Source organism: Ailuropoda melanoleuca, chromosome 7 (genome assembly GCF_002007445.2).
Source record: "Ailuropoda melanoleuca isolate Jingjing chromosome 7, ASM200744v2, whole genome shotgun sequence".
NCBI lineage: Eukaryota > Metazoa > Chordata > Mammalia > Carnivora > Ursidae > Ailuropoda > Ailuropoda melanoleuca.
In genome coordinates, this window is record NC_048224.1 from 54,665,144 (window position 1) to 54,681,597 (window position 16,454).

The window sequence follows — 16,454 nt, forward strand, 5'->3', positions numbered from 1 at the left end:
TCAGATCCGAGCTCTAGGGTTATGTTCTTGAAATGTATGTTTTCACCAAACATGAGGCCAGTCCTGGGCTGAGGGAGGAAATGCATACGAGAATACGCAGAAAGTGACAGGAAAGGTTGACTCGGCTTTATCATCAAAGGCACCTTCTCTGAAGACAATAGATTACCCCCCCCCCCCCCCCCCCCCCCCACACACACACACACACACACACCAGAGTCATATTCTGGGAGCATGAGGGCTGATTTTGATTGAAAACCCACAGAGCAAATTCTCTTGCTGCTCCTTCATTTAATATTTTAAAATAAAAATGAATTTATTTTTCAAGCACGGTTGTGCACCTTGACTTGACTGACAAGCTTTCTTCCACGAAGGACTCCTCGGCCACAGTTCCATCCGACTAAAACAACCATCTGAGAACTATGTTTGAGATCCTAACGTCTCCTGCGACGTAAGGAAAAATCGAGGTGTCTGTGACTTTCCTTCTAATGTATCCCTCGTGGTATGTGTTCCTCCAAAATTCATTTGGCTACAACACAGGAAAAAAAAAAAAACACATGGCACTGTCTCATCCCTTAGGAAATCAGAGAGTGGAATTGAAGGCCTCCTGACCATCCTGAGCGTACCACGACCCAGACAGCGGTCGTCTGCGTCCAGCTCTCTCTCCCCTCCTTCAATCAGAAAAGCTAGTGAACAGTTAAAAGGTAAACAAACAAACCAGCTTGCCAGATGTGTGTGTTATTGGTTAACAAACAATGGCAAACATTGCTTCGCTGGACAGTGAGCAAGTGTGTACCTAAAAAGTGTGCCTCCGAGCTCTGAATAAAGAGGAATTGTTCTCTAGAAAAAGATAATAAGGCTTTTGGAGCCACAGAGTGAGGTCATCACGGCGCTTTTCTCCTATCAGCAGAGACGGGATATGCCATCTCTAGGGACCCAGAGAAAAGCTCCTGACTTTCTCCTGTAAGCAGGATGCTTTCATTTCTCTTCCAAGGTAATAACACGCTTTTTGAAAATGCCTGATGGTATCTCAGCTGACAGTGAAACTTACTTTCATTTCAACCTTTTGGTTGGACCTTAAAAATATTCAGGTAGAATCTATATAAATAATAAAAGCATCCTTCCAAATTTTTTAGGATTCTCCCAATGACCGGAGGCAGCTGAGATAAGAATCACAGGAAACCTAAAATAAGCAAGCACTAACTTAAAGAAAAACTACAATGACAAGGCTTCCAGGAAGGTTTTACTGCACAGCAAGAGATCATACTTAGGCTGTGAAAATGTTTATTATTCACACTCCACAATTAGGTACAACAGCTGCTTGCTTTTACTCTATTTATATATAATAGACCATTAATTTTTAAAACTCCATGAAAAAGCAAAATATGGCATTGATGTGAGAACAGCCACTTCCAAAAAAAAGTGGAAAAAAAAAAGAGAATAAACACTCAATTGAGGACAGTCAACCATCTGGAATTTTAAATAAAACTCAGATTCCACAGATGAAAACAAAGGAACACCAGGCTTGAAAAGGGCAAGGAAAAAAGGAGCTTGCAGAAAATATGTCTGTGACAAATATTATAATTTCCTCAAAACCCACAGTGTGGTGGGTCTGAACACTAGCAGCTTCTAAGCCTGACTCAGAATTAATTAATGCAATTATGAATCTCTGTGGCAGAGACATGGACGGGGACTGTGGAGGAAACTCAAACACCGTCAGCCCTGCTCAAGGGAACACTTTGCCCCATCGCTCCAATCCCAAACCATAAACCTAGAAGCATTCGTGATGGCAGCCGCATTCTGATTTACGCAGTATGGTCATATGATTAAATAAATATGATTTATTCAGGAAGGTCCATTCCCCCCAATCCATTTATAACAAAAATACCTTCTCAGTGAACTTGTTTCAAGTTCCTAACATGCCTACCTCCCAGTGTCAGGCTCAGTTGCTTAACTCTACCCATCCCCCCGACCATCTGGGCACCGGGCAGGGGACCCCACGCATGGTCCAGCAGCCAGTGCCAAGTTACTCTTGCTCCTCTCCTGGTGTGCCTTCTCTCCACCGCTCCTGTCATTCTCATGCTGGCTTTTGCTACCCAGATCGCTCCACACGTTCACAATTTACCTCGACTCCAGGAGGCTTGTATCTGCTCTTCAGAATAATCCCTTCTTTCATAGTCCTTAAAATTCTAATTGTTTCTAAGAATCTCGATTAACTCTCTTTTTTTTTTTTTTTAAAGTTAGCTCAGTGCCCAATGTGGGGCTTGAACTCACACCCTCGCGATTAAGTCACGTGCTCTGTGGACTGAGCCAGCTAGGCGCCTCCTGATTAACTCTTGGGATGAAAGAATCTTAAAAGGATCAATATTAAGCAGTGATGCCTCTCACTTGATCCTCCTGAGGGTATCAATCTCTTACTTCCAAACCCAGGAGAATCACCATCAGTTAAGAGTTTCACATAGAGTGCAAGGGTGACCAAGGGTGAGACTTTAGGGGTGGTAATCCTTCCCCAAAAGGCTGAAAGCTCTTACAATCGAATTCATTCATTCATTCCACGCATGTTAATTGCATGCCCCCAGGGGCACGGTGCTGCTTGTGCCGGGTGCTGTCCTTGTGAAACCCAGTGGACACAGTGGTAGGAGAAAGAGGACAAGTGGACAGAGAGGGGGCCTGTGGGCCCAGGGGCATTTTAGATAGATCTGGATGATGCTTCTCAAACAAAGTGGAGGCGTGAATTTGCAAAGGTCTGGGAAAGGAAACACCCTTCCAAGCAGCTGGAATGGCAGTGGAGATGCCCTGAAGCAGAAAAGGGTTTCGTGTGTGAATGCTGGTGCCAATGTGATCAGACCAAGATGAGAGATAAGGCAGAAGCAGGAAAGGGCTGGGCCGCGGACCGCTTCCCAGGCCACGTGAGTGTGAGGGAAAGCTACCAAAGACTGAGAAAGAAAGGGATGTGGTCTGATCTGCGTTATCACAAGGTTGTGTGGGCTGCTCGTGGAGATTGTACCAAACGGGGCAGGCGTGGTAGAGGGACCAGGGAGGCGGCTGCTGCACTTGCTCCTGGGACAGCTGGCAGCACAGGTGGAGACAGGGAGCTGCGCCATGGACCACGGGGGGAGCCTGGGAGCGGAGGGATGAAGCAGAGGCTTGGGGCAGTCCTCCAGGTGAGGGGAGGAGGGACCGGACGAGGGGTGAGAAGTGTTTGAATTCAGAACATTGACTGAAGGTAGAGCCGACATGACCTGATACTATATAGAAGATGGCGTGTGAAGGAAAAAGAAGTCCTGGGTGCCCTATGGTTTTGGCCAGAACAACTAGGTTAAAAAGGACTGCCATTTACTGAATGGAGGAAAAGCAGATTGGAACGGGGTGGGATAAAGGAGTTTGGGGGATCCAAAGTTTCTTTTTGGATGGGATAAAAAGGCTACTGCATTGCACAGGTCTGGGGCCTCATTCCTAGTGCTGTTGGGCTCCAGGGCCCCCACGGACAATGTTGCACTGGTGGATGCTGCATTGGGCTCGTCCGGGGAGATGGCAAACAGGTGCCTGGATACAGGGGAGTCAGCTGGGACACAAAACACCAGTCAAATAATTCCCGGTTCTTAGAAGAAAAAGAAGGTCCCGTTCCAGCTCACGAGGGAGAAACACAAAACCCAAAGTTGCACTTCAAGTCCAGGGAATCAAGAACAGAATGTCAGCCTCCTGATAACTGGGTATGTCATTCCATTAATGCTAGGATAAAATTTTAATGCTTCTGCAGGTGACAGGGCCTTGATGAACAGCACACGATCACATGTCCTCTCGAACAAAGAAGACATAACAAAACCAAATACACCTGCTAGAGAGCCATTAGACCAGGGGCAATCAGTGGGTGTCCCATCAGCATGACACACGCAGAAGACCAACGACTTCTAGAGGGCTCCTCGCTTTGGGATTTATTTAAATAGAAGTGGTAACCCCAGGAAAGAGGAACTATTATTAAAACTCTCCTCTTCCAGGCCATGAAATCAAAGTGTTTCTTGGCTTTCTGTGTTTTCTTCCCATAGGTCCTGGCTTTATAACAGAGTACCCCAGTTGCATCTCAATAGGACCGAACAGATCAGAAATAGGTTTGTAATGACTTGATCATATACGTAAGATCCTTTTAGTTTTTGCATTCCCTCATGCTAGAATTTGTTTGCTGTAATCTCTTATAAAAACATGTTCTAACCATAGTAGGGTCAGTCCCTGTTACAAAACTGCCTTATAGGAAATTCAGTCCCTCCCTAACGTCCTAAAGAGGACCTACCCAATACCTAACTTTGAGATGACTGTATCTTTCAGTATCAATTTTTAAACATCCCTGAAACCTCAGGGAAAAAAATATAACTGGTCAATTCTAAGTAATGTGGGGTCTTGTAAGCACTCTCTGAGTTTATAAAAATTTTAGTGAGTCACTGAAGGTATTGTATAATTGTTTCCTCTAGAACTTTTCAGACAACCGCTGCCAAAAAACGATTCTGCTCCTGGCCAATATTTTATAATGAACCATACTTTCCACCTGCCGAGAGAAGTTTACTTGGAGGTTCCAGTAAATGCTGGCCGGAACCTCCTGACCCCCTCCAGGAGCTACAAATCTCCATAAATCCCTCTTATGCGGTTAGTGGTGATCACTGTGGACAACCCTGAGACAGACTCAAAGGCTGGAGCTGAACCAAACAATCTCTCTGAAATTCTCTAATAACTTGATTCAACGTGAAAAAATCGCCAACAAGGGTGTATTTACCATAGTTCTTATGGAGGAATATATCTGAGAGCAACTCTGAGCTACTCACATTTTAGACCAGCTAATTCACAACCTCATTGACTATTTCAGTGACTTAGGAATCTCACCTATACTTCTGCTAAAGACCATTACTCTTCTAAATGACTAAAGCTTAATTAACAACCATAACTCATGTATGTTTGACCCCCTACTCTCGAATTTAGCTTGGAGGAACGATCCCCACCCCACACACAAAAGAGCTATTAGAGTAGTGAGTTCTCTGCAGTATTGTTTATATAACTAAAAGTAAGTAAATAATCAGAAACTGGTAATACCCTACCGATCAAATATTAAAGAACTCGTTAAGTGAAGGATAATAGCATTAGAATAATGCATAGCCACTAAAATTCCCACGATTAAAACTACATGTTTTCATGTAGAAAAATGAAAACCGCTTATGATATTAAATGGGGAATAAAGAAAAATACAAATTATATCTACATAGGACTAATATGCTTAAGTGCTATATATGTAATATCTTTATAGAGATATTATGTATATATCTCTATCAGTCTCTATACATATCAATATCTTTATGTCTATAAGTGAAATTTTAGAAGGTAACTTGGAAAAATAAGGGTTTTGATTTATAAAAAATTTTTTTAAGATTTTATTTATTTATTTGACAGAGATAGAGACAGCCAGTTAGAGAAGGAACACAAGCAGGGGGAGTGGGAGAGGAAGAAGCAGGCTCATGGCAGAGGAGCCTGATGTGGGACTCGATCCCAGGACCGCGGGATCACGCCCTGGGCCAAAGGCAGACGCTGAACCGCTGTGCCACCCAGGCGCCCCTGATTTATAAAAATTTTGAGTTTTTGTTCTTTAATCCAGAGTTTTGGTAACATTCTTTAAAAATACTGGTGACTGATACATGAATCATAGCACCCCGCCTTCAAAAAAGGGGAAGAGTACATAAGAGAAATACAAGTTTTTTTTCTTTTTCTTTTTTTAAATAGGCTTCATGCCCAGCATGGAGCCCGACGCGGAGCCTGAGATCAAGACCTGAGTGGAGATTAAGAGTTGGATGCTCAACTGACTGAGCCACCCGGCGCCCCAAGAAATAGAAGTTCTTTTTGCATGTCAGCTAAAAGACATGAATATTGTACTCACTGTAAATCTGTCAAATCTAGGAAAATCAGGCAAGTATAAAATTCCCAGCTTTTACACATTAAAACTAATCATGTTGCCTTATAAAGAATGTTGCTTTCCCAGTAATTTCTACTGCACACGAGTAAATCCCAGACATTGCCACATTGTACAGATTTATTGCTAATTTACATTTGCAGACAAAAAACTGAATATGAAGCAAAGGAACTGTCACTGTGTACTTTGATTGACGTTTGCCCCAAAGACTGGCCACTGATACTATTACTCTAAAGAGAAGGTGCATATCTTGCCAGAAATATAATTTCTGCAGGGGAGCCCGTTAGGTGAAGAAATTAAGAGCCCCCTCACTGGGGGTTCCCAGGACTGTTCACGCAACCCGATGGGAATTGTTGCTGGCTCAGACACCAGGCAGGAAAGAACCTAAACTCCTTGCAGACAGCAAGTCTGGGTTTCCTTTGAAAGAAGTTACTTTTGAAAAATCAATGAATTTTTGTAACAACAAGCCTACAGATTTGTGTCTCAGGACAGACACTGGTTACTCATGATACTATGTGAGAGAGCTGCACGTAATATGGGAACAAGGTAGGTGTGGACATTGCCGCCTAAAACCCATCTTTTCTCCAAAGAACACGAACGGCAGGCGTTATCCTATTTTACAGTGGGAGATTTTTAAGACTTCAAGGACACACAGCTGGCTCATTATCACGAAATGGCCCCTAAGGTGAGAAGAATGTCCATCTCTCCCTCTACTTACTTCCTTCTTACTACCTTCCTTTCAAATCCAGAGGGAAGGAAACATCTTTTGCAGAATGAGCTGTTGTTTGAGAGATTCGTCTATTCAAACATAGCAAAATCTAGAGGAGAGATCATTTTCCAGTAGCATTCCAAACTGAACTTGGAAATACTCTATAAGCAGTGATGAGATCCAGCAGTGATCCTATAAATTCGAAATCATCCCTTTGGGCAGATAGGATTTCGCCGCTGTGTCAAATGGCCCAAAACGTATTATACTAATGGTTAAGACTGGTACTTAAGCAAGACATGATTTCTGGTCAGCTATGGGAAATACTAGCGAGACCTAAAACGGTGAAAGCCGCTTGTTTCAATGCCAACCGCCAATTCAACATTTTTAGAAAGGTCTTTTTAAATGCACTGGGCCATACTGTTATGATATATGGTCATAGGGAGGCCTGCATACATTCCTGCTTTCTGTAATAAATCCTGATCAGAACGCCCCGGGGTGGGCGGGGGGGAACACCTGGGTGGCTCAGTCGGGTAAGTATCTGCCTTCAGCTCAGGTCATGATCCCAGGGTCCTGGAATCGAATCACGCATCAGGCTCCTTTCTCAGCGAGGAGCCTGCTTCCCCCTCTGCCTGCTGCTCCCCCTGCTTGTGCTCTCTGTCTCTGACAAATAAATAAATAAAATCTTAAGGAAAAAAAAAGAAAAAGAAAAAGAATGTTCTAGGGTAGAAAGGAGATTTTGTACTAAGGAACAGAATGCCCTTGAGCGTGCATGCTTATATAACAATGTACTCAAGCACGATGCTGTGTGGCTTGTACCAACTTAGTAAGGCGGTCGTGATTGGCCCTCACTACAGACTCAGACTGGGGACTCAGAGGGCCTTCGTAACCTGGTCTGAGGTGTCACAGCTGGTGGGGCTGCTGGAGTCCCAAGCCCTCTGTTGACTGGAATGTCCTTTCCTCTCCTAGCCCGACAGCCTCCCAGGGAGCCGTGGACACACAGCTGGTTTGGGCGCTCCCTCTTCTAGGGCAGATCTGAAGCATGCTGTCAGCCCTTCGCAGCAGCATGGCAAAAAGGCCACTGGCTGTGCTACCAGAAGACCTGGATTTGAGTTCCAGTTCTGTTGTGCTTTTCTGCCAGTCATGAATGTTACCAGAAAGTGGAGAAGAACCCATTCTATTGTGTTTTTAAGAGTCATCTTTTTTTTTTTAAGATTTTTATTGATTTATTTGAAAGAGAGAGAGAGAGAGCAGAGAGGGAGAGGGAGAAGCAGACTCCCCACTGAGTGGAGAGCCTGACGTGGGGCTTGATCCCAGGACCCTAAGATCATGACCTGAGCCAAAGGCAGATGCTTCACCGACTGAGACAACCAGGTGCCCCAAGAACCATCTTTTCAAAAATAAGTAAGAACACTCACTAAGCAGAGTCAGAGGAGCCAAAAGGGAAAGCTCTAAAGGAGAGAGATTGGTCCTCATGGTTTGACCTCAAGGAGTACCTTATCTACAGCTAACTGCCCATGAAGACGTTGACACCGTTTAACCTGGCATCCTTGGATGTAAGTTAAAGCACGTCACTCAGTGGAAACAAAAACATGCATGCGAACACACACAGCCCTAAGAGACACCCAGCTCCAGCCCCGGGATGAGCCTGCCCGCATTGCTGCCTCCAGCCTCCTGGTCTGGAGTAAAATGTGTAATGGTCCCCCTCCCCAAGGGGTGCCATGAAGATGAAATGTAAAGCCTGCTAGATATTAGTTATTATAATCCCTAAAAATGAAGACTCGAGGCCAAACAATTAAATAGCCAATATAATCAGAGTAATTTTTAAAGTCACAGTGTATCGACAGACAACGTAATGCCACATTATGCAGTCATTCAAAATAATGGTAAATATTATGTAGAAAAAAAAGCAAAAATGTTCACGATGCAGTCTATGAAAACACCACAAATATGCATTTACGCACTATATTCTTTCTTTCTAGAATTTTAAAAGGTTTCCCAATTTCCTAAAATGTCATTTTAATGTAATTACAAAGTGCTTCAAGAGAGCGTGGTGTTTGTAGTTCTTCCCAGGAGAACCTCTGACTCAGATGTGTGCTTGTAATTCTCCCTAAAATAAAAGGAACACTACGTATTGCAAGATATTATTTAATGTGTATCTGTATCACCTATAATTTACTCTATAAATTACTATAATTTCTGATAAAAAAAAGGAACAGGATTCAAACTACAGATATGATGGACTGTACAAAAGATGCATGATCAGCAGTGAGTGAATAAAACAAAAGGACCCAATCATAACACAAAAAGAAATACAAGGATCGTCCCCTAGCGACACGAAGTCTAACTAAGAACGAAGTTGAGTCTGAGACTGCTTCTCTCTACTTCCTAATTCTTTCTGCCGCCCTGGCACTCTTCCAGGTGCTTGCGATATGACAGTAGCCAAGAAAATTCTTGCCCTCGAGGAGCTTAATTCTAGTGTGAGATGAAAGAAAACAAACAAGTATATAAAATGTTAGATGCTGGTAAGCACTATGGAAGAACAGTAAAGCAGGGAAGGTGGTGGGAATGAGGAGGGGAAGGAGAAGAGGGACTTGGTCATTTAAAATAAGGTAGACAAGACAGACCTCGAGAAGGCGATATTCCTGAGAAGAAGTCCGCAAGTGAGCTCTGCAAATACCTGGGGGAACAGCTTTCCAAGGAGAGAACAGCCAGTGCAAAGGCCCTGAGGCAGGATCACACACGGGGCGAGGTTGAGGAGCAGCAAGAGGGCCATGTGGTTGGAGGAGAGGCATTCAAAAAAGTAACAGGAAGCCAGGTTATATGGGTTCCTATTTCATGATTCACTCCAGAAACAGAATTTATATTCTGTACTAAGGTAAATGCAGAGAGTTCTTGTTTAGGGTGTTGGCCAAATTTCTAAGCTATATGGGTGGATGAAGGTCAGTCAAGAGACACAAAGCACTGAACAAAGAAACAAACAGGAAGAAGGCATAAACTTTGCAAGGTTGAGGGAAGTTCAAGAACCCAGGGAAGCAGTCCAATATCATGTTCAGATTTATTGTATTTACTGTATGATTATATTAGGCATTTGTGCTTCATTCTGAACCTTAGTATTCTGTTTCACTGCTTCCTTTCCATCCTAAAAATGATCTTCTTTAATGAATGGTCTGGAAGATGCTGTCATCTAATTTGGGGCTTACTAGCGCAGGGTTTCGCAGTCTGGGCACTACGGACATTATGGGCCAGGTAATTCTTCTTTGAGAAGGCTGTCCTGTGCATTGTAAAATGTTCAACAGCACCTCTGGTTCTACCCACCAGATGCCAATGGCAACCCCCCCACCCCACCCGCCACTAATCCCTAGACAACCAAAACTATCTCCAGATACTGGCAGGTGTTGCCGGGGTGGGGAGAAAAATTGTGCCCAGTTGAGATCCATAGCTCTAATGTGAATAGATAAAAATTTCATCTCTGTTTATGAACCTGTGTGTGTGTGTTTTCCCAAGCGAACAGGTTGATCTTAAGGCATATATCTGTTTTTAACTACTAAACATACCCAAAGCCATGTGCTAACTATTTATAGCTTAGAAAGAAGTAAATGTCTCATATGTTCCAAATACCTGCATGTCTCAGGGCCTTTGCACTGGCTGCTACCTCTATTGCTTGTCCCAGGCAACTGCTCCTCATACCTTGAGTCTTGTTAAAACGTAAGCTGTGAAGGGTCCTGGGAAGCTTCTCCCTGATCCTGAGCACGAGCATGTTGGGTATTCCTATCATCTCCTCCTAGAGCACCTGTACTCATACTTTGTAGCAATAATCACAATTGCAATTAAATAATTATTTTGGTCATTATTATTTAGTATCTCTTTGGCTTCAACAGGAACCCCATCTTCCCTACTGGCTCCTGCATCTCCAGAGCCCCAAAAGAATTATGGCAGACTCGAACTTAAATGAAAAAAGTATTATCATGGGCCAGATTTAGTACTTTATTACTAACAAATTATGATGCACTGCATAAGCGATCAGAGAACAATGACACAGACCACAGCTTAGAAATAAATCTTTTAGGACAAAACCTTGACTATGAATATACTTTGTGTGAGTGTGCATTTTTCTCCTTTGTTAACAATAGGAGCTATGAAAAGATGATAACAAAGGCAGGAGGAACCAAAAGGGCCTCTTCGTTGGATGATGAAGGAGCCCGAGAACAGAGGAGATGGAACTGAGAATCAACTTTCTGGCTTTTGAGAACACATTATAAGCATTTATTTTAATCCTATTTATTCCACACTGCATGTACTATCTTATATTGCTTACTCCTTTTATGTCTGACATCCGGAAATATATTTAAATTCCTCAAAGGGATTAGTATCCTGGGGGTCCTCAGATAAGTTTCAGTGTCTGAGGGACCCTAGTAAAGACCTAGAAACACCTTCTAAGAACAGGGTCCGTGATTTTTATACAATTCAGTTCAAGACCCACCATCTTATACGATGTATTTAATTTAAAAGCTTCTAGGGATATCCCCATTATCCCTGATCCATCTCTTAGAAGAAAAAACAAACTTTTGTTACCGATTTCCTCTCCTGCTTCAGCTCCTGGACGTAGCGGGCTAACTCCACAGTGATGTTCGAGGTCATGTTCTCGGAGATAACTTCATGCTGCCCAGCGTAATCGTTCATTTCGTTCAGGGTGGAAAGGAAGGCTTTACAAGCTGTATACCTACAGAAATGAACACACACCACTCTTTTTCAAACAAGGCCCTGTCCGTTCTAACACTTTATGTGCTGACAAAATAGTAATTAAAATCAGGTTAATGTGCATCGAAGTCCCATAGGATCCTGACAGTTCATTACTCATAAGAGTGTTCTAGTCAAAATGGCTCAGAATTAATTACAACTGAAACACTTTGCATTTTGTGATACTGAATCACTCTCTAAGGCAGTATTTGGCTTTGTTAATACCTGGTCCAAACAGGACCCCAAATACCGATACATGCTATAGGCACAAATGCAATGGATGTTTAGATCTAAATTAGAATACTTTTGGGCCGTCCATGTTAAGGTGCCTAAGTTGCTGACTGAAATAGACATATTTCTCAATGAAAGACACTCCTGATATTACCAAAGTAAATCAAGTCTGTGGAATGCATAATCCACACTTCCTGTATTTGCTTGGATTATATTCTAAGCTTTTCCCAATTACCTTAATTGAAACAATCTGGAACAGGTCTAGTGACTCAGCATAAGTTAGTTGAGTAGGGTTTTTATTGTTCTCGCTGCCAATTTAAAAACTAGCACAAATAGGAGTGGGGAATGCAGCTTATTTTTGCAGATTTCCTTTCTCCTTTCCTTCATCATCATCACAACAGGCATAAAGGTATCAGCACCTAATTAAACAGACCTGTATTCTTCTTCCTCCTTCGAGTTCTTTTTAGGTTGGTATTTCTTTGCGAGGTTCCTAAAACAAAAATGCAGACATGTCACCTTCTATTGAAAGATGATTGAGAAATCAGGAATGAAAGATGAAGTCAGTGCTTTTGCGTACAAGTTAAAAAAAAAAAAAAATCACAAAATGGCCACAGTTGAAATCCATTTATTTCCTTCCTTTTTTTTTTTTTTTTTTTAAAAGTCATCTCTATGACCCAACGTGGGGCTGGACCTCACGACCCCGAGGTCAAGAGTCGCATGCTCTTCCCAATGAGCCAGCCTGGCACCCTGCTTCCTTCCATCTTTCTGCATGGGTGATAAATCTCTGGTTAGGAAGAACTTGCATTGCTTTGACTCTTTTACCTCAAAGGTAGAGCACATAAGAACACAAAGGGGCACTAGCTGGTGCTAACCGGGCTGTTACAAGCTGACTTTAATTGGAGAATATAGACCATGTGCATACACATAGCAGATTTCGTATGTAGCAATGAGCTGAGGGCGAGTTCCCCTCCAGGCTACTGTTCCCTCCTGCTTATCTTCACGATGCTCCAAGGAAAGCATGTGGACTATGTCCAAATGTTCAAATTAAAAATCCAAGTGCCAGGCGCCTGGGTGGCGCAGTGGGTTAAGCGTCCGTCTCTTGGTTTTGGTCCTGATCTCTGGGTCCTGGAATTGAGACCAGTGTCAGGCTCCGCACTCAGCGGGGAGTCTGCTTGGGATTCTCTCCCTCTCCCCCTGCCCCTCCCACTCGTGCTCTCTAAAATAAATAAATAAATCTTAAAAAAAAAAATCCAAGTGCCAAGGGCATGTTATCAAGGCTGTGGCTGTTGCCCCGAAGAGCTAATGAAAGGGAAAGGAATCTGGGGGCTGTTCATGCTAAGACATTTAATTAGGAGGACTTTTAACCTCCAGCAAGTTTGCACTGAACACACTCAGAGGAGACAAAAATCACTCACACTTCTCTTCCTAATCTCACCTCTGGGTCAAGAATCCAGATAATCTCTACACTTAACATGCTTAAATTTACACAAAAACCAGGAGGCAAGCCTGAAAAAAGCAAAACTCACTCACATGAGTCCCACCAGCTGATTTCTTGTGGGACCTGACTTTGGTGACTGTAGTTTAGGGAAATAGCTAGGAGAGGCTGACTAATGGTCCACAGTGGGGGGTCCTCACTTGACCACATCTCAGTATTCACTTCCCTGTTTATCCCGTTTCTATTCCTCTTTCCTAGTACCTACTTTCATTATTTCACATTTTCTTTTACTGCCCTTGAATCTACAGATTCGTCTAGAAAAAAATGTGCCATCGTAAGTTTACAATTTTGATCATGGTACATTTTACATACAAAGTAGACGTGATTTCATCTCTAACAGGTGTTCCTAGATGACACGAGGCAACGGACTTGAGTACAAAGGACATTGCTCTGGGATGGCATGATGCCAGACAAATGAACGGGCAAGTCTGTGAGTCCAGCTCCTCATCTGTGAGTTCGAGGGGTTCGATGAAATGACCTCTATTGCCCTTCAAGTTTTCAGAGGGAATATGTAACACCCAACAGAATATCGATTGTTGTCATTTACGATGAAGATATGGGGACGCCTCGGTGGCTCAGTCGGTTAAGCATCTGGCTTAGGCTCAGGTCAGGATCCCAGGGTCCTGGGATTGAGTCCTGCATCAGGCTCTTTGCTCAGCAGGGAACCTGCTTCTCCCTGTCTGCCGCTCCGCCTGCATGTGTGCTCTCTCTCTGACAAGTCAGTAAATAAAATCTTTTAAAAATAAAATAAATAAAATAAAATGAAGATAGGAAGGGCACCTGGCTGGCTCAGTGAGTGAAGCATGCAACTCTTGACCTCGGGGTACATGAGTTCAAGCCCCACATTGGGCATAGAGCTGACTTAAAATAATGATAATAATGGTAATAATAATAATAATAATGATATAAAAGTAAAATGAAGACATGAGTATATGATAATTTCAAAATTATAATTAATTTTTAACTATTAATTATAATTAACAACTGATGAAAGGAGAATGTTCCTGCTTGAAGGTTGCTCTTGTGTGACCTACTTCAATAAACCACATCATATTTTCTCTGCTGATACTCTCAATGCATAGTACAGTTTACCTAATAAATCGAGATCCAAAAGAATGCCGAAAAACACCATTTCCTTTAAAAATGTGGCTTAGGGGCGCCTGGCTGGCTCAGTTGGTGGAGCGTGCGACTCTCGATCTTGGGATTGTGAGGTCAAGCCCCCACAATGGGTATACAGATTACTTAAAAATAAAATATTTTAAACAAATAAATAAATAAACATGGCTTAAAGAAAAAAAAAACACAAAGGAGAGAAATCTTGTTTGTTGAAAGCACAGTACAGGGGTGCCTGGGTGGCTCAGTCTGTTAAGCGTCTGCCTTTGGCTCAGGTCACGATCCCAGAGCCCTGGGATCAAGTCTTATATTGGGCTCCCTGCTCAGTGGGGAGCCTGCTTCTCTGTCCCCCCCACCGCCGGCTGGTGCTTTCTCTCTTTCTCTCAAATAAATAACTAAAATCTTCAAAAATATTGATAAAAAAAAAAAAAAGAAAGCCCTGTACAGTTCTTTGAGTTGGTTTACCACAGTCTCTCCTTTAAAAGGTAGATTTAGTAAAAACAGTCCATCCTACTTCCAGGTGGTGGGGATAGAAAGGGGAACGAACACATGGAAAGCAGACGACTATATAACCAATAGGTCCTTTTCCACATATACGTAGAGTGGCATATACAGGATACTGGAGTATTAAAAAGCCTACCGGCTGCATGTTAATCTTTTAAATTTATTTTTTGGTAGAGAGGAAGAGGAGCAGGAGGAGGGGCAGAGCGAGAGGGAGACAGAATCTTAAACAGCCTTCATGCCCAGCGAGGAGACCGACGTGGGGCTTGATCTCACAACCCTGAGATCATGACCTGAGCTGAAATTGAGAGTCAGACATTTAGCCGACTCAGCCACCCACGCACCCCCCGCATATGAGATATTTTTAAGGCATGGTTTGAAATATTAACAATTTCATAAATGGTTTCCAAAAAACCCACTTCATATTTGAAAAAAAATAAATTAAAAAAATTAAGAAATCCACATTTCATTTCTAGCTTCCAGTCCTAAGCCTTCATAAAAATAACTTAAATTGTATATCCAGTTGAAGGAAACATAGTTTGAATAGAGGCAGGTAAAACCAGCACTCTTTTTAGTTCCTTCGTACCTGTCCAATCCTAAACAGGATTAAAGACCACGGGGGATATTCTGCTGTGGGTGACAGCCTGCGGAGACCATCAGGTTGTGATGAATGAGTCTCACTTTGACCATGTTAGCATATATAGCATTCAAAATGCTTCTTAAAACCACCAATGAATAATTCACTCTATAAATGCCAGTAGAAAACTAAAAGCTTAAGAGGTCTGGAAGGGAAAATCAGGATTTTTCTCTCAGGGACCACTAGAAAGAAACATCAACTTTCATTTCCATTCTCTTGGAGATGGGCTTTCTTGCCCCATTTTGTAGGAGGTTACTTAAAAACCAAGCAAGAAAATAAACCACAAAGAGTGGCTTTAAATTTATGGGATCTTTCTGAGAAATTTTAAGTGTTTTATATATTAAACTTGCTCTTCAGACAGGCTAATTAAAAGGTAAGAGAAAAATATAATCCTCTCATAAGGATACTGGATTTAAACTTGGTTGATCTGAAGAGCCACAGGGAAGCTTTTAAAAAGGAGATACCTGGGCCCGGTTCCAGGCCCTCTGAAATGGAAGGTCCAGGGTTGGGTCCAGGAATGTTTTGTTTTTTTCTTTCTTTCTCACCACAAGGTTTCCGGATAAAGAGAGCAGAATAAAATTCAATCAGGGAATTGTGCTTTCCCAGCAAGAGGTGAGAATCAAAAGCCAGGACAATTTTCAACAGCAGAAGACAAGCCAATGAAGACAGAAGCATAACTTCAGTCTGCGCACTTTGAAAAGTGGCGACCATGGTAAGGGACAGGAGATTCTGGGACTACATGGGGGATGCTGCCCCCACCCTCACTGCTGCTTTGGTGGGGTGGGTTAGGAATAAGCCCACAAAACCCTGATGATCAATTTTGAGGATAGTAAACTGAGGGGCGAGTGAGCAGTCAGGGAACAGGAACAGGAAAGCTCTGAGAAGAAGACATGAAAGCCGACCACCCAGGTTCCAGAATTTGGGCAGGAGCAGGGATCACCACCTGGATCCTCTCTCTCCAGGGATCCAAGCTGGATGCCTGCAGGAGATCACCCCTAACCTAGGCATTCCAAAGGAACAGGAGAAATCTTTGACCTAGCGGAGTAAACTCTCAAACAGAACCTCTAACAAAGTTCCGGAACACACT

General features: G+C 42.7%; 1 protein-coding gene across 8 annotated transcripts in view; it reads right to left on the bottom strand.

Moving 5' to 3' along the window:
* Nucleotides 1-16,454, bottom strand: part of FNBP1 (formin binding protein 1) — a 135,286-nt gene that overhangs the window by 62,037 nt on the left and 56,795 nt on the right. For all 8 annotated transcript variants that reach the window (XM_019795266.2, XM_019795275.2, XM_011219705.3 and 5 more), the window contains exons 3-4: nucleotides 12,055-12,111; nucleotides 11,226-11,373 (exon numbers count right to left, since the gene is read on the bottom strand). In XM_019795266.2, coding sequence (XP_019650825.1) covers nucleotides 11,226-11,373; nucleotides 12,055-12,111 — 205 coding nt within the window. The remainder of the gene's footprint in view (nucleotides 1-11,225; nucleotides 11,374-12,054; nucleotides 12,112-16,454) is intronic.